Genomic DNA, 25,551 nt, shown 5'->3' on the forward strand with positions numbered 1-25,551 from the left:
AGAAAAGTGAGTACTTTCAGTGCATACTTGGGTTTCAAATCAGATGACCGGGCATATCATGGCGTTGGGGAGGGTGGAGATAGGGTATGTTTGGAACAAGTGGAGGTCTTGATCCTCTCCAGTCTCAGTGGACAGTTAGAAATGTGAGTCTCCAGCTAGAAATCAGAGTAGCATAGAGCTTTGGGAGTCTTCCTGTAGACTTGGGAAAGATGGTGATTGTAGTGAATGAAAGGAAGAGTGTGTGTGGGGAAAAAGAAGACGAGACCATTCTAGAACCATCTATCTTGAGGGACTTGAAAGAAGAGACAGAGGAGCCAGTCAGAGGTAACAGGTTGTGTTTAGTTTCTGTGGCATCAAAGGGTGTTGGTACGTGAGGACTGAGAATACACACCTGGATTTGGCGGTTTAAAAAACCTTTTGATGTGGGGGAAAGCATATTCTCTATCAAGGTGGTGTTGAAAGCAAGTCAGATCACAGAGGGTTGAGTTGTCTTTGGGAATGAAGGGGGCGGGGAAGGTTTTGTTTTCAAGGAAGTAAAGAGACCTGGGCACAGGGTGAGGGATGGCCGACAGAGGGCAACGTGATGTAGGGAGGACGATCCTGGAGAGGCGGGGCTCTCCTCAGGTGTGCTCCTTCCCAGAGCAGGACTTTACGGGAGGGCGTTTTTGGGTAGGATGCTGACAATGGCACAGTGCGGAAAGAATCTGTCGTTCCTCTTTTCTTCAAAGTGTATTAACAATACAGACGCTCTCATTGGCCTATCATCTCTTCCCTCCTTCCCCCACAGATACTGTGAGAGTCGACGAAGGGTTTTATTACAGCATGTGCATGAAGGCTACGAGAAAGACCTGTGGGAGTACATCGAGGACTGAGAAGGGCCCTGCTTACCACGAACTCTGAAAACTTTACCATCTAGAGTGCTCATGCAATTAAAACAAAAAACACAAAAAAGGAGGCACTAAGCCTGTTCTGACACCGCTGGTCTGTAGTACCGGAATTCTGTTTTGTTAACGGAAAGTTTAAGTAAATTATATTGTAATAAAAAAAGGTAGATAAACCATTGTACAACAGTATTCTAGGCCGCCAACAAGTGTGACAGATGCACTAAAAGCCCTCCAACTTTGACTTGTAACGTAGCTTCATCCTCCCAGCGGGCTCCTCTCTCTTCTCTTTCTTTTCTTTCCCTGTGTGTAGTACAGTTCACCCTAAAACACAGTTTCTTGACACTGCTTTTCATGTCCAGACCAGCCACTTTGTTGTACTTTGGTGAGGGATCTCTTCTCCTCCCCGTCCCCTGTTCCCCCCCTCCCCCTGCTCTCCCCTCTCCTCTCCCTCCTCTCCCCTGAGTGCCCAAATGTCCAATGCTGACCCAGCTCTGTGGGGGGAGGGGGGAGCAAGCAGCAGGGAAGGAACTTTGTACATGACTTTTAAACCCAGAGGACAACACAGTATTTTTCAAAATTGTATATAGCGCATATGCATGGACAAAGCAAGCGTGGCACGTGTTTGCATAATGTTTAATTACAAAAATATTTATTCTTTAAAATTCTTCAAGATTATGTCTATTTGCTGTGCATTTTCTTTCAGTTTGCTTCCTTTTCCAGGGTGGGGGGCCGGCGTGTTGGTCTCTCCACTCCTTCCTGGCTATACTTAAAGCTGTTTGGTTCCCCTCCGCCGCTGCTGCGGCCTCTCATGTCTACAGCCTGGCCCATCTCGGGTGTGCCATTGCTGGCAGTGGGTGCCACACCTGGAATCCTGGCTCCCCATACAGCACAGTTGAGGTCAGTGGGCAGCGCAGTGGGGTCCAGTTGGAGTGAGTGCGTGCTCTCAGTGGGGTTCTGATGGGCGGGCAGTTCAGCCTTGTGCGTTCTTTGCCTGGAGCTTCATCGATTGGCCGAGGGCCAGCCCCACAGAAAGCGCTTCAGCATCTTCACGACTTCTGTTTTTTAATGCTGCTTCAGAGCCTTTTAAAATGTTAGCTGTGGCTCTCTTCACCTTTCTAGAGACCCTCCTACCCACTCTCTCTCCCCTAATATTAAACAGAATGTTCTTTGCCTTGAAGACTTTTTTAAACCCCCAAGCCAAAAAAAACCACCACCAATTCAGTTCATGAGAAACTGAATTTGAAAGGAAAGGTGGTGAGACTGTCCACATGTGTTGCTATGGATTCCTTTGTAAGGTAGCAGCCCTGGAGAGCAGAGCCCCAACTAAGGTGTCAGCTTTGCCCCAGAGCCAGCAGGGACAGGGTGGATACTGGGGGTCTGCATCGTCCATGCTGGGCGATTCTGTCCTAGAGCTGTCCTGATTCTGTTCAATGCATACACACTTGTTAGTTCCAGGGGTGATGTTTTTCACTAGGCTGGCTTCCTTAAACTTGTTACCAATTGGAATGAAAAATGAATATAGAGGTCCTGGTGGGCAAGATCAGTTTGAGCTGTAAGGACCTCTTGTTCTCTCCCTGTAAATGTTGTATACCCAAGGAGTGATTCATTCCCTGTAACCTCCATGAGGCAACTTTGCCCTGACCATTGATTGCCACAATATGTTTTAGGGACAAAGTTCTCTTCCCTGTTAGCCTACATGGGTTTTTACAATGTCTGCAGCTCCTCTTAGGAAAATCTGTGTAAGTGCTCTTTATTGCCCAACTAAAGTCAGATAGCATTGTGAGTGTGAGGTCCTCCCACTGTATTACTGCATTATGCTGCTTCCTGAAATAAGCCATCTTACAAGAGCGCATTCGTACACCCTTCAGCCATCCCTCTCTTGCTACCCTGGTTTCAGATCTGAGCTCTCCCAGAGTTCGTTCTTTGGCTTTAGAGTCTGATCAGCCTTCCTAAGATTCACTTAGGGGTGGGGTTGAGGAACTTTTTATTTAAATCTTGAATAAAGATTCTATTTCCTGAGGTCTTTTCAGGGTGCAGCCAATGTTGCTTCGTAGATGTATGTGGATCATTTTTAAATGCTGGAGTTCCCCCCCCCCCCCAGTTAATTCTGCAGTTTTTAGTTTGGAGCTTTTAAAATTTTCCCCTTATATCCATTTCTTTGCAACAAGTAACCAAAAACAGTATGTGCTTTGTAATAGCCCCCAACAGCAAGAGAGAATTACATTTGAGATACATATTCTGGTATCATCTTGGAGGCTAAAGATGTTGCATGTGGGTGAATTCAATAGTTAGTCTGAATCAGGTGGTTCATTTTATTCTGGTCCCTGATTCTTAACAGCTGTCACCGTATTTGACACAATTTTCTGTATTTAATGACTTTCTTGGTGGTTTTAGTGCCTATAGCTGCTTCCCCATTTCACCAACCTACAGGCCTTTATTAGTAGTGGGCTCAGTTCACATCCAACACCAGGGTCAATTTTCTTCTTTTTTCTTTCTTTTTCTTTTTTAATGCATGTTTCAGTTGAGCAGTGCACTGAGCAGTAGATGAGATTTCAGTGAAATCCCAACCAGGAGCTCAGGATATAAAGCAAAAATGTTCAGTGGCAGACCCCCAGTTCTGTGTAAATTTTTACAACCCAGGTTGTGTGTATGTGTATACATACATGCATATTGTATATATGTGTATATGCAGATCCAAGACTGGCTTTTGATTTTCAAAACGGTTGAATCTGTAGTGTTAAATGTAGTTCAACCACTATTAGGAATGGAAATTAATACAAAGAGAAGATAAGGGACTTCAGTCCCACTAGATGTAACTGAGGTCCTTTTAACTAAAAAAAAAAAAAATAAGCCCATTATAGAGCACTTGGGGGTGGGGGGATGGTAAGACAATCAGATTGGTGGATTGATTAAATGCTCCTAACCCTGTAATTTTGTGCATAGAGCACCTTGTGCTGTGGAAATTAATGTTCTTAGATTTTCATTGTAACTGGACTGTTCAGGTTGCCCAGAGGGAAAGAACATTCCTAATTCTAATAAAATAAACTTTTATTTTGTTATTCCATTAGTTATTTATGTTTTGTTTTAATAGTAAAATATTGGTGGCCCAAAGGGGCCTCTCATATTGTGTGCCTTAGTCACTGTTCTGACTTTGTAAGAAGTCAAGAGTTAGGTCTACCTTCGGAATTGAATTGTGAATGAAGCAGGCCTGTCTCCCGCCACCCTTTACAAAGAATCCCACTATTGAAGCCTTAAGAGAAATTGGTAGACCTTCCCTTTTTACCACATCTTGGGAATTCAGTCACAACATTGAATATAAATTGTTACTATTTCTTAACAGTAGAGAGAATTCCAAAAGTTGCCTCATAAGAGTAATTTTCATCGACTCCTCAACACTACATACAGATAGCCTGTTTGATCACACACACACAAATTCTCTCTTTCTCTCCCCACCCCTACCTCCCCCACCCGGGACAGACAAGACCAGAGATGTCAAACATACAGACCCAGGCAGGGATCCTTGGGTACGAATTAGCAGGCCCTCTTTCTGTTTTTGAGTTTGACAGCACTAGTCTGGACCACCCATAAAACCCTAATTCATATCTTCATTGCTCTTCTGTTTTGATTCATGTCACAAGGGAAGTGATATCCTTCATTTGGTAGCTTGGTGCTTTAAAAAGCATGTGTGGGAGGACAGGTGATCTCCCAATACATTTGAACTACTAGGAATATTGTCTATTGTCTTTGATCTTCCCTTCAGTTGTTAATGGGACTTGGAGCTAATTTAGCAATGGTGGCAAAAACACTTGAGGTCTCCCCTACGCTACTTGTTGGTACTTTTTTTTTTTCATTTTGTCTTTTTGGAAACCAACTTTGAAGAGGAAGCCTTGCTGATGTGGAAAATACTGCTGTACACATGATAAGAGATGGAGAGCATACAGGTCCATTGCCGTTGTGGCCAAAGATTTTTAATCTGTAAGCGATGGACTTTTAAGAGATATCTGTGACTTGAAATAAATGACTAGTATGGAAGAATTTATAACACCCTTCTATAGGCAGGTATTTGGTGATTTCAGTGTCAGGGTTTTCACTGGATGATCTTCTAGGAATGCAGTGTGACATTTAGCCCCCCACTTCTTTCTGTTGTCTTGGCCAAGTTATTGAACCTCTCTGCCTCAGTTGCCCCATGTGTAAAATGAGGAGCATCTAACCAGATCCTAGAAGTTCCTTCTAGTTTCCCTCAGGCCTAGCTCATTATAGGAAGAAGGTAAGGGACAGCATGATGAGCAGACGCATAATAGGGAGTGATGAGACTCTTTGAGAAGATGAAAGGGGAAATCTGAATCCCTAAAGTTGTCTTTCACTTCCTTTGGGAGAGGATCTGGTCTGTGATCTTTGTTAGACCTTTGTGATTTATATCCTGTGGGGCCCTCCCTGCTTAGGTGCACGAGTCGCTGGTCTATCAGTGACTCCTCAGTAGTAACTGAGCACATGAAGAGATCAGGTGACTTGCCCAGGGTCATACCACTCTTCCTTCAGCTGTCACATCAGTTCCCCACTTAGTGGGGAAAGCACAACACTTTGTTCGTGAACAAAGGTATGACAACCCCAGAAATAAATGGTGTCTGGAAATTATGAAGCATTTTGAGGCCCGTGATTTCCTCGTGTGAATGAGCAGAACAAATGAGACTTGTTTACTTTTTGTTGGTTTGAACTTAGCTTGTTTTTGGTTTCAGATGTTTCCGCTTTCACTAAGCAGCAGTGGTGGGGATAGAATTGCTTCTGTGGCAATCTTCAGATGTTAACATATTCAGCAATTAAGTTCTTAACCATGTACAAGAAACTTAGATTATCCCAGGGGGTAGGACATGTAGACATCTTAGATAAGTATGAAATCATTGAGAAGGAAGATTTGACAGTTAATAGGATCATTGGAGAAGGCTCTCCAGTAGTAGGTGGAATCTGAGCTAAGCCTTGAAAAGAAGCTAAGAGTTCTAAGGGAAAGGTGAGAAGGGGGCATTTCTTCCAACCATATAGGATCAGTGATCTCCCTTTGGGGACCTCCTCCAGCAGTGCCCATTACAGCCCATCTCTACTTTATTCTATGTGTATTCTCCAATAAATCCTCCACAGGAGATGCACCCAATGCTGATGCCTGCTTTTAGACTTAATGACATTCTGTGGGTAGTACCAAAGGATTATCTACCTCCTGTTTTCTGGACATAATTTTTCCCTGATAACTTTTAAGCCTTTCCTGCCAAGTTGTCCACTGGTAACACATTGTCATCTCTTCTTGTCCACTGGGGGTGAGATTTGGGGGAGATCTTGATTTATCAGTGACTTGCAACTTTTAAATTCTTCAGACGGTGATATTATATGGTGGGATAGCCAGTTGCAGAAGAAAACCAGGCCCTTGCTTAGGTTTTGTATCATTGTGATGAAATAGAAACCACTTGTCTTGCCATTAAAAGATAGACGAGTTTGAAACTATCAGTGACCCCACCTAAGTCACAAACCTATCACAAAGTTGATACTCATGCTGTGAGATGGATTTTTTGTAAGACAACTCCTATGCATATGGCACTTTATTAGGGTTTGTAATTCAGTGCTTCCACAGGCTAACATTTTGTCTGTTTTCAGACCAACATATGTCCATTTGATTATCGTGGATAAATCAGCCAGCAACAGTTTAGAGCGAGAGTCAAGACTAGAAGTAGACGAGCTGACCTGTCCTTTTGTTTCAACAGAACTCTCCATCCACTGGGAACAACAGAAAATTGGGAGGGGGAGAAGGGAAATACTTAGGCCTAGAGGACACATAAATCTTTAGTGGAAGGATGAATATGCAACAATAACAGAAGCTGGTGTATGTGAGCTCGGTTTTGGTCTTCATTTTAAAATTTCAGGTCACCTGCCTTGCATGCTTTGAATACTAAGAGTCAGGCACTGCTTCTTAGGGTGAGTTGAGTGTCTACAAAGACAAAGGATTGACATGCCTCTGGAGATTCAGAGACAGTAGGATGACCCAAATGCTACTAGGCAGAAAGCTTCTTACAGAGCTTGCATTTCCATTTTAGCATCTTGGAATGGTTTCTGCAAATGTGATAACACAGTGGTTTACTCCCCGGAAGGCTTGCTGTGATTACAAGCTCACTTCAATCTGGCTTTTCCCAAGTAAGATTTTTTTTTAAGTGGTCAATGGAGGGGTAGCTATAAGGTACCTGTTTAATAGGTAGCCCAATATGGAGTAAAAAAAAGTTATTCACCTCTCTTTTTCAAAAAATGGGCATTCTGATTCGTAAACTCTAGTGTTTGATTTCAATAGTTGAATCCTTGAGTTGTGAAACTTAAAAAGATCTCTGATTTCTTTGGTGTGGATACTTTTATCTGTCAACACAGATTCCAACCCTGCTGTACGTCAGTAAATGGTTTGGGCTATTAACTGAGGCCAAGCAGTTAAAACCTGTTGGCCAAACTTCAGGTGATGAGGCCTTGGCAACATTCGCTGCCCATCTATTGCCGACCCCTTCCTTCCCCCCCAGCCCCACCCCGCCACGACTTTCTGGTTTGTAAGACCTGTGAGTTGTAACCGCTTGGGGCTACAAAAGCGACATTATGAGTCTGGTGTGGTGGGGACATTTGGCAACGTGCTTAATATTTTTCCCTTTCATTTTGAGGTTTGACTTTTTGTGTTGATTTGGATGATTGTATTAGATTCTTCTTTCTCCAGAGGACCCTTCCATTCAGAAGGATATTCTTCATGACACCAGTCTGGTCATTTCATTAGGATTCCAACGAACATCAAACCACATTCCAAAGGGAAAGGAGAAACTTATGTTAGCTTCCTAACACTAGCTTCTCCTTCCTGCCAGGGCTACTGGACGGATATTATGGCTCTTATTTTAGGTGGCTCCTTTGTTCATTTATGTTTCTAAGATAGTAGTTCCCAACCTTTTTGACTTTGAGGACTCCTTTTTCATGTCACAATCTTATGGACCCCCTACGTGGGTTGCTGTTGCACTATTAGTATCAGTGTTTGAGAATATTTATGACGAGCTATTATGAATTCAGTGAGAAGGATAGGAATGTGAGACTTGTGATTTCATCAATCTGGGGAATTCCCAGAAGAGGAAACTATTTACCAACAATGCAAAGTCAGCACCTTTTAGTTACCTAGAGCACTGAGAAGTTAAGTGATTTATCCAGCATCACATAAGTACATAAGTCATGATGTGTCAGAGGTGAGACTTGAACCCAAGTTGTGGTATATTGCCTCTTGTGAATTCAATAACCCTTTTAAATAAAATTGTGTTTTATTAAATGTGAGCCATTTTGTTTATTAGGAGGTCTACCAAGGGAATTTTGCTTGATATTTCCATGGGCCACAAGTTGGGAACTACTGCTCAAGAATAAGGAAGGTGTGCCAAAAGACAGCCAATGAAAATCCCAAGGACTGCTTCACACAAGTGTTTATGGACCTCTAAATGAATTAGGATAATCTAATGACATTAAAATATTTGTGTATTATCTGGTGCCTAGCACTAGTTAAGGCTTTGTCAGCTTGAAACCTGGGGGAAAGAAATACCATTATAATTCCAACTGGAAGACAATGAAGGATGTATTCACTGAAAAAAAGAATTCCAAGTTCAAGTTCCTAGTGTGAGGTTCTGAACATCCCTAAAGCAACATAAACCTTTGCAATAATAATACTGGCAGAGGTCAGTAAATCACCACTGAAGGGGTCCTTGAGAGAGTCCACATTTGGCCTTAGGACTGAGGAAGATATTTTGATGGTGTTCAGGAGTTCGTGGATAAGAGAGAAATCCTGTACCGGCGTATCACCTGCTTTAGGAAACTGCCTTACTCTGGAAGCTGTTGGTATTAGAATGAAAACTGATTTCCTTCCCCATCAATTCTCCAGGGATGGATTTTTGGAGAGATTTGTACGTGCCAAGGTGGTGGCCCTGATGATTACCAAAGGACTTGCTTAAAAACGTGGACATTAATTAGTTTTCTGTACATAGATTAAGGAAATGTTTCATCTTTATCCTAGTCCCTTAAGTAACTTTCTTCTGTTGTGTTACATTCTCATTTATTAAGAATTCTACAAAATTGGATGAAAAGTAATTTACAATCAAGATAGTACTGGACATTCCGACTTTGCTCAATGAAAAATTTGAAATTTGGTTCCAGAAAACGGTTTTGGTTTATTATCAGTGACCCACATTGCACTTCAGTGAGATGGATCTCACACTTTAATGGCTGAGAATCTAAAGATGATATTGAGACAGACCTGGAGCAGTCAGCAAGTATCCGAAAAGTTGGAAAGTTACCCTGAGGCAGAAAATTTTTAAAGTACTTAATGAAAGACCATTCACAACAACTTCAAGAATATCATTTTACATTACTTCACGTGCTCAAGCTGTCATTAGGTAGCTTTCCATTCATTATTTGTGATTTTTGTTTTAAAGTCCTGAGGCACTGTGATTTGCAGTTCGTTCACATCAGAATTTTGCCATATGACACAATGAGCTTTTGCAGTGGTGGGCAACTTGAAATTACTGAAGACACAGCAATTTCCCAAAGGAAATTCAGCCATTAGTAGCCCTTTGCCTGCAGAATTCTAGGGCCCAGTTCTGGTCCAAGCACATTGATGTAAAAGATGCACAATAACATACCAGTGTCACAACCTGAACGTTACTGAGATAATAGGCATGACTAGAAAAAGAGATATGCTAGTCTTGTAGTGAAAATGAGAGATGGACAGTCCGGATAATCCATGAGTAGCCCTGAAATAGTGAAAGAAGAGAAAGGTCAAAAGCATGTGAGCTAAAACATCTATGAAAGTTTTAGGGGGAAACAAGCATGTTAGAATGTCCATGAAAGATTTAAGGGAAAACATGGACAAGAATTGCATTGGTGGAGAGGGAAAGCACCCACATAAGGATTTAGTAAATAAGCATTTACTAATCACCTACTGTGTGCCTGGTACTGTGCTGATTGCTTTGTGAATATCTTGACCCTCACAACAACCTGGGGAGGTAAGTGCTATTAATTTCCCCATTTTATAGGTTAAGTGGCTTGCCCAGGGCCACGCAGCAAGAAAGAGGCCAAATTTGAACTTAAGGCTTCTTAACTCAAGGCCCAGTGCGTCTATTCGATGTATTCATTGCATTTTATGCAACATTCCATACCCATCATCTCTTCAAAGAAGCAAGGGAAGGTATCATCTCAAATTTTTTCTTTGGAGCCAAACTTATTCGTTATAATTTTGTAGCAGTGTCAATCCTTGTTCTCTGTGTTGTCATTGTGTATAGTTGTCTGGTTCTACTTACTTCACCTTGAATCAATTCACATCTTTCCATACTTCTCTCTTTTCATCATGTTCGTTATTCTTTATAGCTGTGATAATCCAATTCAATAAGAAGCGGCTTCACTAAGCCATACATAAAAATCCTTGTGGGCCACATTGACTTAGTTTTGAAATTTAGTATGTTGTGTTTTTAAAAATTATTTAAAATCATATTTTAATCTGTTTTGGATTGCACTTGGGAGTGGTGTGGGCCATATGGTTGACACCTCTTATAGCACAGTAATATTAAATTACATTGATTTTTCAATACATACTTCCTTTCCTCCAGTCTCTGATAATAAGACGCCCCTTCTTGTCACCAAGGCACAGTGAAATCGGGGAGCAGCTAAAGTGAGGTTTCACCGTCCTTTCTCATTCTACGCAACTTTTGTCCGTGGTTTTCCCTAAATCTTTCACAGAAGGCTTAATCAACTTGCTTTGGCCTTCTTCTTTCACAATCGTGGGGTTATTGGTGTATCATTTTGGCCTTCAATTCACAATGTGTTTAGCCATTCCCCAACCCATTTACCTTAATGTGGTGTTTCCCTAAAAGTTGCCAGGACTCTCAGGGATTTGAAAGATGCTGCTGGTGGGAGCTGGAAGGGTGAGGTGACTGTGGGGTGTGGGGGGTAGGGAGGAGTGCTGAGGCAGTGGGGAAGTTCCTAGAATCACAAAATCTTAATTGGAAGGAACCTCTATGACCATCTGGCCCAGAACATCCCTAAAATAATACCCACACACTACAACTTGCCCAACAAGTAGTCATACAGCTGTGGTATGAAATGAATGGGAGAAAATATATGAGTGTCAGAAGTAAAGAAGCGTGGTGTGGGACACGGAAAACAAACTTGAACTTTCTTAAAGAAAAAAATCTGAAAAGCTGCTGAAACACTTTGAACATAGAAAATCCAAAACAGCCCTTTCTTAAGTGATCTGCTTTGGTAATATAATTTGGTGATAAGAAGAATCCTTAATTATAAATGCTGAACTGACTTTCACCTGGAGGGGGGTAGAAGGAAGTGCTTTAATTAAAATGTCATAAAGAATTACACTTGCTGGTTATTTTCTTCCTAAGTAAATGGAAAGTGTAATCTATCCTTTTTTAGGTAACACCTTCAAGCATTTCTGAGCTTTGAAATTTTTCTGCCAGGTCTCCCAAAATGACTGGCTCAAGTGAATTCTTATCCGCTACTGTGATCTCCCTTTTCTCTTCATCTCAAAACTCCTTGATATTATCCCCTTGTTCTCTCTTCCTATTTCTTCAGTCTCTCATATCCCCCCACTTCTTACCAAGGTCAACCCTTTTTTATTATCTTTTTCAGCAGACTGTTCCTTAAGCACTTTTCTCCAACCCTGAATCTCTCCTATTTACTAATTTCATTACTACCTTCAAACATGCCATGTCTCCCCTATACTATAAATATTTAAATTTTACTAGATCCTATCATCCTCTCACACTATCATTCTATGTCTTTCTTAGCCAAACTCCTAGAAAAAATAGGCTATTTTCATTTCACTTCCACTGATTTCCCCTTTGCAATGTGATGCCAACCACACTGGAACTGAAGCTGCCCTCTTCAATAAACAATTCCTAATAGCCAAATCTGATGGTCTTTTCTCAGTTGTCATTCCTATTGACCTCTCTACATCATTTAACATTGGTGATGACCCACTCTTCCTAGAGTTCTCTTTTCTCTAGATTTTCCTCACACTCTGTCTCCAGGATTTCCTCCTACTTGTCCTGTTCCTTCTGTCTCCTTTGCTAACTCATCCTAATCTGGGTGTACTCTGGAGCCCTGTGCTGGCCCTTCTCTGCCTTTCCCTCCCTTTCCTTTCCTTCTTTTCCCTTCCTCCTCTTATTGATTAATTGATCCAGCCCCAGAGTTACTGTGTTAACTGAAAACTCAGAAATCTTTCTCACTTGAACAGTACAAGTCGAACACTGACATCTGACTGTGTCTCACCATTGTGTGGGTTAATTACAGAAATTTGTCTCCTTGAAGAACTTGCCAGATTTTCATTCCCAAGCTAACATCAGCTCGTGTCTATAGGACAGTTTTATAAAATATGGCCCATATTCATAAAAGTCTGCTCTTGGAAATGTAGTTATGAAATGGCTCCCTTTTATTCCCCCAGAGAAAGAGCTTGGTGTTAGAGTTCCTAGCTCTGCTCTAGGAAATGGTCTTTCTCCCGCACAGTTCTCATTGCACCCTCATGCTGCAAAGATACACTAGGACACATAAGAACAGGGTTGACCCCAGACGTTTGTAAGAAATACTATTAAATTAATCGGTGTGCTTTTTTAGCATGAGAATCCACGATCACTCATACCTCCTAGTCTGCCCATTTAGAAGTTCTCTCAGGAGGGAACTGCAGATGTGGCAGGTAATGGTTGCTGCCAGAGAGAGAGAAAGGGAGGGAAGGAGAGAATGAAAACAGTGGAGAGAGAGAATATGAGAACACAGACAATGAGATTACGAGTTGGGGGTGGGTTCTTGATATTTTTCAGGCTTCTTAAGAAATACGCATTTGAAGTCATGGTTCTCTTTCTGAATTTAGTGCATAATTCAGATGGCTTGTAATGGGTTAAGTTTATAAATCCATTTCTTTTGCTTAAAAAAAAAAATACGCATTTGTTACTTAATAGAGAACAAGATCTACTCCCAGCAAGGAGCTTTAGGCCTAGAACCAACTTATTTAGGAATGCCAGGGAATGTATATGTATATTAGCAGCAACTAGAACATACACTCTTGGATTTGCCTTTCCTGGGCCCAGCAGGGACATGATGGGGATAAAAATTAAAAGTCCAAAGCTTTCCCACCTGAAGCTCCAATGCTCCTGGGATGTGGGCCTGCTGTTCATGTCAAACCAGTGATATATCTGCCATAAAGTTTTCTTTGTGAGATGGTATTGATCTGTACCCAAAGGACTGGTGTTTTTAAGTCTTTGTGCTCTCAGTAAATCACTTCACCCTTTCAACATCTATAAAAAGAGGATTGTACTAGATTATCTCTTCAATCTAACATCCTATAATGAAGACTCTGGCTGAGGTTTCAAGCCTGTATGATCATGAGGATGAGAACAGGAAAGATAAAGAGGTGGAGATGGTTTGGAGAAAGAGATGATGGATGAGGTTGGCTTGGGACATCCCAGTGGAGCTGTCCAGCAGAAAGTTAGAAATGAGTGAGGAACTCAGAAGTCAGTTCAGGATTGGTGGGTGGAGGGATGTAGTATTGACCTAAGAACATAGAGGTCAAAATTAAAGCAACAGGAGTGAATGAGATCACTGTGGGAAGGACTATAGAGAGGGAAGAATGCAGAGAACAGAAAATATGAGAGCTATTCCCAGGATTTAGCATGTAAAAGGCTGAAGAAGATCTCTCAAAGTAGTCTGAGAAGGAGCACAGAGAAAAATAGAGGGAACCCAGACAAGAAGTTTTAGTGCAGTTCTAAGTTTTAATGGCTTCTTGATAACTTAAAAGGGGAAAGGAAAGGAAGGAAGGCAAGACAATCATTTTTATAACTCTACCATGTGCCAGACACTGGACTAAGTACTTTACAATTACTATCTTATTTGATCCTCACAACAACTCTCTGAAGTAGATGCTACTTTTGTCCCCATTTTACAGTTGGAAACTGAAGCAAACAGAGGTTGAAGGATTTGTCAAGGGTCACAAAAGTAGTAAGTGTCTGAGGCCAGATTTGAACTCATGTCTCCCTGGCTCCAGGATCAGTGCTCTATCCACTGTGCCAGCCTCATTAGGACTTTTGGAATGCCTTGTATGTTGTGGAAGACGGAGGGGAGAGAGCATTTTAAGAAGGAAGGTGTGGTCAATGATGTCAGATGTTATTGAGATGTCAAGAATGAGTACTGGGAGGGATCCTGAACTTGGTGTTCAAAAGGCAGTCTCCATGCAAGGGAGAGTAGGAGGAAGCCAGACCGATAAGGAGAGGTAAAGGAGCAAATGGAGGAGTCTCTGAGAAATTTGTCAGTGAAAAGGAGAGGAGATGGGGCAGAAGTATTCATCAGATACTTATTGATGCCTAAGGCACTTGCTGGGTGTTGTGAGTGGCACCAAGATGTAGAAGACTCAGTCCCTGCCCTCAAGGAGATTCCAATGTAGCATTGGTGTCAATATGGCAGAGGCCTCAGGATGTTTGTAGGGAGGAAGAAGAAAGTTCCTCTGCATCCTTCCTGATCTGTTATAAAGTTAGACCTAGAGTTTTGATGCCTTCTTTGTTTACTTTAATGTCCTGTCCCAGAGATTTTTTTAAATAAACAAATAAAAAGCAGAAGACAAAAAATCAACGTACCTGCAGTTCAGCAAAGAGCCTTGGATGTAAAAAAAAAAAAAAAAACGTGACTCATATCTGACACTAACTTCATGACCTTGGGCAAGTGACTTCTTCCCTCTGGGTCTTAGTTTCCATGTAGGTAAAATGAGGGCACTAAATTTGATGATCTGTAAACGCCATCTTGACTCTATGGAACAAATTTCTGTGGCCAAGTGGAGGAGATAAGGTCAAGAAAATAAGTGGAAGTTAGTCTTAATAGGGGCAGTTTGGTGGCAGAGTGGATAGAGTGCCAGGCCAGGAATCAGGAAGACCCAAGTTCAAATCTGGCCTAATATACTAGCTGTATGATCCTGGGCAAGTCACTTCACACTGCTTGCCTCAGTTTCCTCATCTGTAAAATGAGCTGGAGAAGGAAATGGCAAGCCACTCCAGTATCTTTGTTAAGAAAATCCCAAAACAGATCATAAAGAGTCAGGCACAACTGGACGACTACAGATCTTAGCAGGACAGAGGACCACCTCTTTGAAACAAAAGGGTGAAATCACAAATTAATTTTGAGACATGAAGGAAGGGGTCAAGTTAGTGTCCAGATTCTCAGTAAAATAGGAGGTGAACACTCTCAGTTGAGAGGCATGGAAATGAGATTGGGGAGGGAGGTTTGTAAGGAATGGAAATCTAGGGTGTAGAAAGATGTTACCTATGACCCATACAGTCCCTCTTCCAGAAAAGGGGTCCAGCTCCTGGCTTCAACAGGCATAGATTCAGCGCTAAGAGAGTCTCAAGCACATTTTCCCAATAATTCAAATAATACATTCAAGCATAAGTCAAGCAATTACAAGGGAGATTGTTCTCCTCCATGGATTCCATCATTCTACCACCATTACTGAAAGGGGCCTCACTGGACTGAAAGCAAATCTCTATTTTTGTTTCATGGATTGCCATGGTCCAAGATCTCATCACTAATCAGCCAACATGCTAGTGATGAGTCTCTCCCTACTTAGCCAGAGACAACAGATACAGTACTCCACCAGGCGGGTGCCTGAAACCTTTTCATGGAAAGACTTTTCCTATTCAAGACACTTCAGTGGTTCTCTCTTGCCTCTAGGATCAAATACAAACCCTTTTCTCTATCATTAAAGCCCTTCCCAATCTTGATTCCTACCTCCTTTTCCAGTCTAATTCCACGTTATCACCCCTCACCTACCCGTGAACTCCATCCAAACTGGCCTATTTGCTACCATCTGTTCAGGACATTTTCACCTCACTCTGCACACCTTTGTACAGGTTGGTGCCTACACTTGGCCGACCTTTAATCTCCAGCTTCCTTCAAAGCACAACCCAGTGGCCATCTCTACACAAAACCTTTCTTAATTGCCCCATTTCTTAAGGCTTCCATATAAAAAAGTTACTTTGTATCCATATTGAATTTACATTTACAGCACCCACATATCCACCTCTCTGTATATACATAAACACATGTATATACATGTATAATATACATTTATACATGTGAGTGTATCTCCCTCTGTACTACCCAGTTGCTAACCACCTGCCAACAGCCCATCAGCTGATGCTACTTTCTTCTAGCTTTGCCTTTCGAGCCAGACACCAGGTAGGTCCCCCAGAGCCGCTAGACGGCGATAGAGCTTCCACGCGGCAAAATAAGTCCCTTCTAGCCAAATGTCCGCTTTCTCTATGGTCCACTTCCCTTGCTCTTTTCCTTTCCAAAGGTCAGGAAGAGCTTCCGGGTTCACTGGTCGCCTTGGAAACGAGGCTTTTCCGGCTGCTCCGGGGGAGGGGCCAAGATGGCAGAGGAGAAGGCGCCGACGGTGAGAGAGCTCGGGGTTAGAGGGGCCGGGACGGACTTCCCCCCCCCACTCCCCCAGTCCCAGCCCTGGTGCGGGAAGGGAGCGTGGGCGTGGCCTTTCTCCCCTCCTCCAGCGGGATCCCAGACAGATCTCCAAGCTTTTCTCTGTAGGAGGCAAAGGCAGGACCGGCCTGGGCTGCTACCCTCGGCGGGAAGGGTCTCCCTTCTCCTCTTTCTCAGGAAAGGAGGCTCCCCGCCCCGCCTGGGGTCCTCCTTCAGCCCCGCCCTGGGTCCGGGAGCGCTCCGCGGGGCCTTGAAAGCGGAGGCGGGGGTGGGGGAGGAGGGTTCCTCGCTTAGCCCAGCGCCTGCATACAGCAGGGGCATAATTAGTGCTCGCGCCCCTGCAGAGCAGCAGCCTGGGTCCCGGGGAAGGAGTGAGAGGCCGGGGCGAGGAGAGCAGCCCGTGGAGAAAGAGACCCTTTGGTGGGCATTTTTAGGGAGGAGTCACTTAACCAACGTGTGCCTCAGTTTCCTCTTCTATAACCAACCACAGATGCTGTCTCCAGTTTACAGATGAGGAAATTGAGGCACATGGCAGTTAAGTCAGTGGTCAGCATAGAGTTTGTAAGTGTCAGAGACAGGATTCAAACCCAAGTGTTTTACCAGCATCCCTGAGACGTTCTCCTCCTGGGCTTTTGTTGTTTTGGGGCCATCAGGGTGGAGATGAGTAGGAACGGTCCCTGAACCTTGTCCCTTTCATTGCTCAGTACTTTGATATATTTTCATCATCTAGTGTGCCAGAAAATAAATCCCTGAATTCTTTTAGGAAAACTTAGGACCTTGACCACAGAAGGCCAAGTACATAGAGCTGGAGTTTTTATTTTCTGGCTATTATTTCCATACTGAATACCAGGACCAAAGCTTAGGCTATGAAAGGAATTGGTTATAACCTGGCTGTCATCTGCTTCAACCTCATCTCCTTTTCCAACTGGGATGAATTTTAAGGCCAGGAGTGAACCATTTTTATGCAGTCTCAAATATATAAGCTTGTTAGCTTGATTAAGTATAACTTAAATGCCTTAGATATTAAATTTAACGACTTAACTTTTTGATAATGGTGAATACTGTGTTGTATGTAGAAACATTCTTCAGCTACAGTGTTATGTATGTATTGTGCTTTAGTTGAACATAATTCACTTGTGAATGAGTTAATAAGTTCATTTTTATCTATTTCACTTAGATTTGATGAATAAAATAATCAATTTTCTGGCATGGAAAAAATAGTATCAAAATCATTGCCTTAAAATATATTTGCATCCTTTCAAAATGAAAGCTCCATCAATCAATCAGTATACTTTTCAAATCGTAAGATCATAGGTATTTGTTTGGTTTTGTTCTCAACATGTTTATTAAATGTCTGCTGGCTACCTGTTCTCTTACAGAATCTCAGTAGAGATTCTTCAAAATATGAATGTGCTTTTTATTTAAAAAATGGAACAAGTGTTGCCTACTAGTTATTGAATTCAAAGCCACTGTAATTCAAACATACACATCAACTGTGGAGTAAAGAAAAATTATACATCAAGTATAAAGTAAACCTTTCTTTATCGAGTACTTTGAAGACTGGAATGAAGACTTCAAATATCATACCCAAGTTTAAATGAGTAACACTGGCCCTTTCACTCAAAAGAGTTTACACAAGAAAAACATAAGTGGATGAAGATTATTTCTTGTCTATACTATGATTTTCAGTTGGACGAACAACATCTCATCTGTCTTAGACAGTGCAAATGGTCAGGGACCTGGGCCCAGAATTAAATAGGAAGTGGCAAGCAGGTTAGATTACCTTTGGGAAGGTTATTTTCATGAGCCCAGCCCCCTCCCTGAAGCTTTTTATGGTATGATAGGATCATAGATTTAGGACTGGAAGGGATTATAGAGACCATTAAGTTCAGCCTTCTTATTTTACAGATGGGGAAACTGAAACCCAGATAGATGGGCTTGCCCAGGGTCACACAAGCAAGTAAGTGTCTGAGGCAGAATTACCACTACAGTACCTCTTCTGTCTATGCATACATCCGTTTTCTTTCAGGCACTTATCACTTGCAGCTTCTTGATTGGTCTCCCCACTTCAAGTGTTCTTCCCCACTCTAGTCAGTCCTTCATATGGCTGCCAGGGTGATCTTTCCTTAAGCACAGATCTAACCGTGTCACACTGCTTCTCAATAAATGCCAGAAAGTAGAAACTCCCCTGTTTAGTTTTTAAAGCCCTTTATACCCTGGCCCAATCTGTCTTTCTAGCTTCGCTGTACATTATTCCCTTTCCCACACTCTGTAAACCAACTGAAAAGAGCTGTGCCTCTCATGGGATACTGTCTTCCTACTTGGCCCTGTACCTCCCCAGTGCCTCCGAGAGTCCCTCTCTTCAAGATTATTAGCTCAAACAGGAAACCTTTCCTGATTCCCTACCAGTTACCAGCTGAAGGAGCACTGTGTGATATTAACCATGTTCCATAGAGTCTCTTTATGTTTATTCTGCCCATGTTTACAGATATGCTTGTCTCCCCTCTTAGAATATAATCTCCTTGAGAGTAGGGATTGTACTCTTCTTTGGATCTGTATCCCCAACCAAAGACAAACAACAACAACCTAGGACAGGGCCTGGTACGGAGTAGGCCCTGAATGCCTGCTTACTGATTGATTGAGGCAGACTCACCATTATTCTTTTGAGGAATGTGGTATGTCTGTGAGTTATGACTGAAGTGCAGTGTCACCCAAAGAACAAAGCAGGTGGCAGGCGCGAGTAGATCACAGCACTTTATAAACAAGGAATTAGGCCAAAGTGGCTTAAAGTGGGTCATCAAAGAAAGAGATGCTGGAGACAGGGCTGGTCATTCACTAAGAACAAGAGGCAACCATGGGCCCCTCTGGTCTAATTACCCCGTGAGGTGGGCTTGACAAAGCCCCTTCTCGTGGTCGACTGTGCATGAACCCAAGGGAAGACTTGAATGAGTCTTCTGAGATGAGTAGACATGGATGGGCTAAAATGGGCATCCATGAAAACACCATATCCATTGGGATGCTGGAATATTTTTAAGCCTTTTTACACTTCTGTAAGGATTAGTCAGACATTGTATCTACTTATCAAAATGCAGTATTGTTTAGTGGGTAGGTTTAGACATACAGGTGGCATAGTGAATGGAGTGCTGGACTTGGAGTCATGAAGACCTGATGAGTTCAACTCCTACCTCAGACACTGACTAGCGGTATGACCACGACCACGGGCAAGGCATTTCATCTTTTACAGCCTCAGTTTCCTTATCTGTAAAATGGGATAATAATAGCACCTACCTTATATCGTTATTGTCAAGATCAAAGAAGATAACGGTGTAAATGCTAGCTGTTCTTATATGCCTTAGCATTTGGGATTTTAACTTGTAAGAACAAGGTCTTTTGCCTATTCTTTCCCAATTTCTGCATGTTTCAAATGAGTACTTCCTCTGTACTATACATTCACTATATGCCTATATGGTATTTTTAGATTTTTTTTCCACTAAAGGTTGGGGAAGAGGGGGAAGACTAGATTAGGGAAGAGGAAAGGAAGGTTTTCATATAGCATTCATATAGCACTTACTATATACCAGGCTGTGTGCTAAGCTCTTTTTAAGTATTATCTCATTTCATTTGATTAATAGTTCAAATCATTGAATCTTACTGTTAATATGTTTGATTCCTGTTAAGGGGAATTGGTATATTTATTATGTTTTCCTTTAGTTAATGTTATTAATTTATCTTTGGGTGGTTATATTGTCCACTGAGAGTTTCTTGGCACAGTATCAATCTCTTTTTCACCCAATCACAGAATGCTCTGCTCTTTACACATGCCATCTTACTCCGTTTGTTTTGCTCTTTGGAAATTTGATCTGGAAACCACATGCTTGCATTTTAGAGTATTTTATTGCTAACGCACCTTTTGGACTGAGAGGCAGCTTGGTATAATGGGTAGAGAGCAAGGCTTAGAGCCAGGAAGGCCTGGGTTGAGACCTCTTTCTGTGTGACCCTGGGCAAGTCATTTTACTTCTCAGTTTTCTAGGTAACTCCATAATATTAAAAACTGCGGAAGCAGTGCTGGTTTGGTTTGTTGGAAGGTGCATCACCTGGGAGTTTCTTCCACCAAGGAAATCACAGGTGGAGTCCTTCTCCCTAACCCTCGTCTTACGTTGAGTCCATGGAAGTGTAGGAAGGAGAGATAATAGTCAGATCACTCCAAAGCTCTGATGGGTCTTCAGTAATACAGATTGCAGCTCCTCCATGCCTGCCCATCCTCTGTGACTCTTCTCATAGGAGCCTAGATCTAGAGATGGAGGTCACTCAGAGGGAATGTAGTACAGCCCTGTTATTTTACATAAGAGAAAACTGGAGTTAGAGACTTTCTTGTGTCTAAATGTCTTGTCCAAGGTCACACTAGCAATAACTGTCAGAGCCAGGGTTTGAACCTTTTATTCCAGATCTTGCCCGTGCCCTTACATAAATATGCCACCAGGAGGTTACCCAGTATGCTGGATGCCTTTTCTCTTGACATTACAGAGACAGTAATGGAGCATGTGATGTCCATTGTTCTTGCTCTGTGACGGAAACGTTTAGTTTGGCTTCAGACATCACATTTTAAAACGGCATTGGAAAATAAGTGTGTCCAGAGGAAGGTGGCCGGGATGGTAATGGATCTGGAAAATATGTTGTAAGAGGAACAGTTTAGTCTGCAGGAGGAAGCTAGGCTGGGAGGTGGCGGGATGAGAGAGTGTGATAGCTACCTCTAACATATGAAGAGCTATTATGTGAAAGAGGTTTAGATTTAGTCTGTGTGGCTATCAGGGTCAGAACTTGGACCAGTGGATGGAAGTTAAGGGAAAAAGAACTTCCTAATGGAATTTTCCAACAGTGGAATTGACTGCCTGGGGTGGGGGGATGAGTTATGCACAATAACAAGTCACATTTATGTAGTGCATTAAGGTTCTCAAGGTACTTTCCCCACACCAACTCTGTGAGGTGGGTACTATAATTTTATTATCCTCATTTTACAGTGAAGAAACTGAGGCTTTTGGAGGAGTAATTTCCAACATTTTTTATTCTGCAAACTCCTTTCAGTCACAGCAAATGTGTTGAGAACCCCCAGGGTAATTTAATATGCTACTCATAATATTCTGCAATTATTTACTGCCTGAGAATTTTTAGTGTGATCCCCCTGTACTATCATTGCAAACCCTAAGGCACTCGGGAACCATTAAATGGGAACCGTATTTGTAGAGATAAGTGATTTGCCCATGGTTATACAGTTTGTGTGTCTGAGACAGAATTAGAATCCAGGTCTTGTGATTCCAGCTCCAGTTTTATTTCTGCTAAACCACATTGCCCATCCCCATCATTGGAAGTTTCAAAGAAGAGAGCCATTAAGGGTTATAGAAAGGGATTCTGGCATGACATAGAAGACAGCATTAGGTTTTGGATATAGATCACTCCCAAAAGAGTCTACCTTTTTGTGAATTAGATCACAGTCTGTTTCCAATGAAGCATTTTTTCATTAATTTTTAGTTTTCACCATTCACTTCCATAAGCTTTTGAGTTTTAAATTTTTCTACCTCTCCCTTCCCCCCTCCCTCCCCAAGATGGCATGCAGTGTGATATAGGCTCTACATATTCATTCCAATTAAATATATTTTCACACTAGTGTGTTGTAAAGAAGAATTAGGACCAATAGGAGGAACCACAAGAAAGAAGAAACAAAATGAAACAGAAGAAAAGAAAAAGAGCAAATAGTAGAAGCAACTTATTCTTTTTCATTCCTATGACTTTACAGTGTCATGGTTGTAATCAAAACAAAACAAAACAAAACAAAACACCAAAGTTCTCCCTTGGTGTACCATCCACTCCATATTTTAGAAGTCACCATTATAGAAGTACAGCGAGAAATTTATATTTTCCAAAAAACTGTATCCTCAAACAGTTTCCTCTTGCCCCCAACTATGCACAATAATACTTTAAAAGTATCAAAAAGTAATCAAATTACATGCATAATCAGCTTTAGAATATAGTGTGCTACCTTCATTAAGGTGGTTAGGAAATAGACTTTTTGAATAGCTTTGATACCGGCATGTTACAGTGGAATTTACAGAGCTTGCAGGTGAGTGTTATCTACATAAATCTCATTACTGTAAAGAAATTTTCTCTCATCTTTTTGATTTCTTAAAAAAAAAGCATTCTGCAGGCCAGTGTTTTTAATATATTCTGTATAATTACTTTTTTGAAAAAACTTAATAGACCTCTGAAACTATTATGTAACTGTTGCTCTCCGGTCAACACTGGACTTCAAATTACTGTTTAATATATTAGTTCTATAATACTCAGAAAGTACACTCAAAAACATTTTCTATCCGTAATTAGAGTGGTAAGTAAGCAGTTTGTGAGAATCCTACTTCCAAGTCATTGCTAGAAACATGCCAGACTTGTCTTTTGTAGCTTCTGCCCGTTTTGTAAACTCTGTGTCATAGTGTATGGTACCTGAACATAGTCCTTTTCTCGTTTCAGACAACTCAGTTTCCTGGGACGATAGAACCTCAAAAACCTCGCTTGAAAAAAGGTCTGTTTGTAATCTTTATGTATATGCACATTGTTCTTTGTTCCATTGAATGCCACTACAAGATTCTTTCTTTGGTTTTGTATATTTTAGGAGCTATGACACCTGGTGTTGGGGGCCCTGGAGTAACCTGCCATGTCAGACCTTAGATCTCAGGCGCACATTTTAACTTGAAGGATTCTCTAATGTTGTCATGGAGTTTACTCTGGGTAGTAATTGTGTTAGTGTTACAACACAGCTGACCAGACTAGAGACATGGATTGCAGTGAGTCACACAAGAGCACATAGGAATCAGCAGCTTGTCGTTTTATTGCACCAGCCTCAAGTGGAAGCCCTAAGCCGCAGCTTTCATCAGTCAGAAATACCTGGGCTCCACTAGTGGAGGTGCAAGGTTGCACTCAGAACATTGCCCCAGTGCTGAGGCAGCCCGTATTCCCCTAAAAGAGGGCCAGATGGAGAGGTACTGGCAGTGATGACACCTTCTGGGATGTTCTTGTGCAAGGCACTGTGGGAAGGAAACTTGTAACAGTAAGGGTAGGATTTATTTTGCTGCAGTGACAGGTTTGTGCTGCTACAGTGGGGTTTATGGACTTAACGTCTTCTGAGCCAAGCTGGGGGCCACCAGTATTTGGCATCATCTTTTCCACTTGTAACAAACTTCTCTGTCAAGTTCTTAGAGCATACGTGGCTACAATCTGTCCAAAATATTTTTCTGTGCACCAGTAAACTTTTTCTACAAATCAACTGATTTTCTATAAGTTGATTATGGGTAAACATCTCTATAGAAACATAATAAAATCCAAAATTACAAATTAAATAGGGTACATCTATGCATTTAACATTATTTTTTATTTCTGGTCATCATTAATCATTAAACTTAACTGGAGTTCAGCTGCCTTTCAGTGTTACTTTTGTTTAGAATATTCTAGTCATAGTGTGTATTTTTTTCCTGGTTTGGCTCATAGATTGAATCTGTGTTTCATTTTGCAAAACCATTTCACGGCTTTAAGAACCTGTGAGATTCATGTGCCAGGTGTTTGGAACAGGTTACAACCAGCACCTTCAGGTGTTCCAAAGAAGTGAATTGTCTAATAATTGGAGCTTCCCTTTTTAACAGGAAAAACTTTTTATTTGAACTTTTTGGGAACAGAATCTTTCCAACATGTATTAACTTTATGCTTCCTCCCTTCCTTAAACAGATTTTATGAAGTCTGAGGGTGTAAGAAATTTGAGATTGAGAGGTTGATTTGGTGGGGTTCCAATCAGTCAATCAGTAAGCATTTATTAAGTGCTTACTGTGTGTCAGGCGCTGTGCTAAACTTGGGATACAAAGAAAGGCAATAGACGGTGTCTGTCCTCAAGGAACTCACAGTCTAATGTCCCATTTCTGCCCCCAATTAAACAAAGTGACTTTGACCAAATCTCTTAACTTCTTCGAGGCTCAATGTCCCCATCTGTAAAATTGGAAGCTTGGATTAAAAATGTAGGGTCTGGATTATAGTTTACTTGGTGTTGCGCTTATTTGTGACCAAATGATATCTGTTAGATTTCGGGCTTGTTGAAAGCAGGGATTGTAGAGTATCTCCTTTCTGTGTCCTCAGAACCTACACTATAGGCCCTTGCACATAATGGAGTCATATCACATTTGTTGCATTGAATTGAGGAATACTGTGTAAGGCAGGAAAGATATATTAGAGTCAAATTACAAAGCACTCTTAAGTGCCACGTGAAGGAATTTATATTTTGTCTTGTAGGTGATATTGAGCCACTCAAGATTATTAAACAGGGAAATGACCTGTATGCACTTGTGCATTACCTTGCTACTAGTGTAGGTGTCCAAAGATGCTTCAGTTAAGAGGGATTCCAGCCGCGTCACTTGGATAGTGTGTGCCAGAGAAAGCCCCCAGGGGATCCTTGCTGTGGGTATTTTTGAAAGTATGGAGAAGGTGCAGTAGGGCTCTGAACACTTGGACATTAATTTTCTGGCTGTATTACTGTGGGTGAGTCCCTTAGCCTGTCGGAGCCATGATGTATGTAAGATTTTGTACCCTTCAGAGTCTGAAAACCACAAGGGAAACAGAAAACCTCAGGGAATGTTGAGGTCTGTAGCACTTTTATAGGGTCCCAGACACTGTCCTTTTCTCCTTCTTCTGTCGACTTTGTAGAGCTCTCCTGATGCTCCCTCTATTATCAGGCTGTCTGTGCGCTTTCTAATCCGCAGTGAGGAAGGAGACCAGATACCGAAGCTTGTTAGAGACCATGGTCAAGCTAGAGGCTTGAGGGGCTTTCTCGTAAGTACGGTGGGGATCACCTTTGAGGTGTGGACTTTGTTCTTCATAGCTGAGGGTGCCAGATAACTGAAGTGTTGCCTTAAGTATAGTTAGCTTGATAGATAGTGCCATTCCTTCGGCTGGGGATAAGAAGTCGTGGAGAGCAATCATGTTCTCCCTTCAAAGGTCTTTTGGCACAGCTGTCAGATGCAGAAATAGGAATTGAATGGACATTGATCTGACCCACTTTGGTATTTATGTTAAGACAATTGGAATATCCACAGAGCCAGAAAACTGGCCAGTTAATTTA

The 25,551-nt window shown here is 41.8% G+C and overlaps 2 protein-coding genes across 4 annotated transcripts in view; both read left to right on the plus strand.

Moving 5' to 3' along the window:
* Positions 1 to 3,943, plus strand: part of ARIH1 (ariadne RBR E3 ubiquitin protein ligase 1) — an 82,139-nt gene extending 78,196 nt beyond the window's left edge. The window contains exon 14 of the mRNA XM_027847392.1: positions 788 to 3,943. Within this exon, the coding sequence (XP_027703193.1) occupies positions 788 to 872 (85 nt within the window). The 3' untranslated portion in view covers positions 873 to 3,943. The remainder of the gene's footprint in view (positions 1 to 787) is intronic.
* A 12,349-nt stretch (positions 3,944 to 16,292) lies between these two features.
* BBS4 (Bardet-Biedl syndrome 4) overlaps positions 16,293 to 25,551 on the plus strand; it is a 79,497-nt gene continuing 70,238 nt past the window's right edge. For all 3 annotated transcript variants that reach the window (XM_027847407.1, XM_027847403.1, XM_027847404.1), the window contains exons 1-2: positions 16,293 to 16,362; positions 22,923 to 22,974. In XM_027847407.1, coding sequence (XP_027703208.1) covers positions 16,339 to 16,362; positions 22,923 to 22,974 — 76 coding nt within the window. In that variant the 5' untranslated portion in view covers positions 16,293 to 16,338. The remainder of the gene's footprint in view (positions 16,363 to 22,922; positions 22,975 to 25,551) is intronic.

This window comes from Vombatus ursinus, unplaced genomic scaffold (genome assembly GCF_900497805.2).
Source record: "Vombatus ursinus unplaced genomic scaffold, bare-nosed wombat genome assembly UNPS02015404.1, whole genome shotgun sequence".
Lineage (NCBI taxonomy): Eukaryota > Metazoa > Chordata > Mammalia > Diprotodontia > Vombatidae > Vombatus > Vombatus ursinus.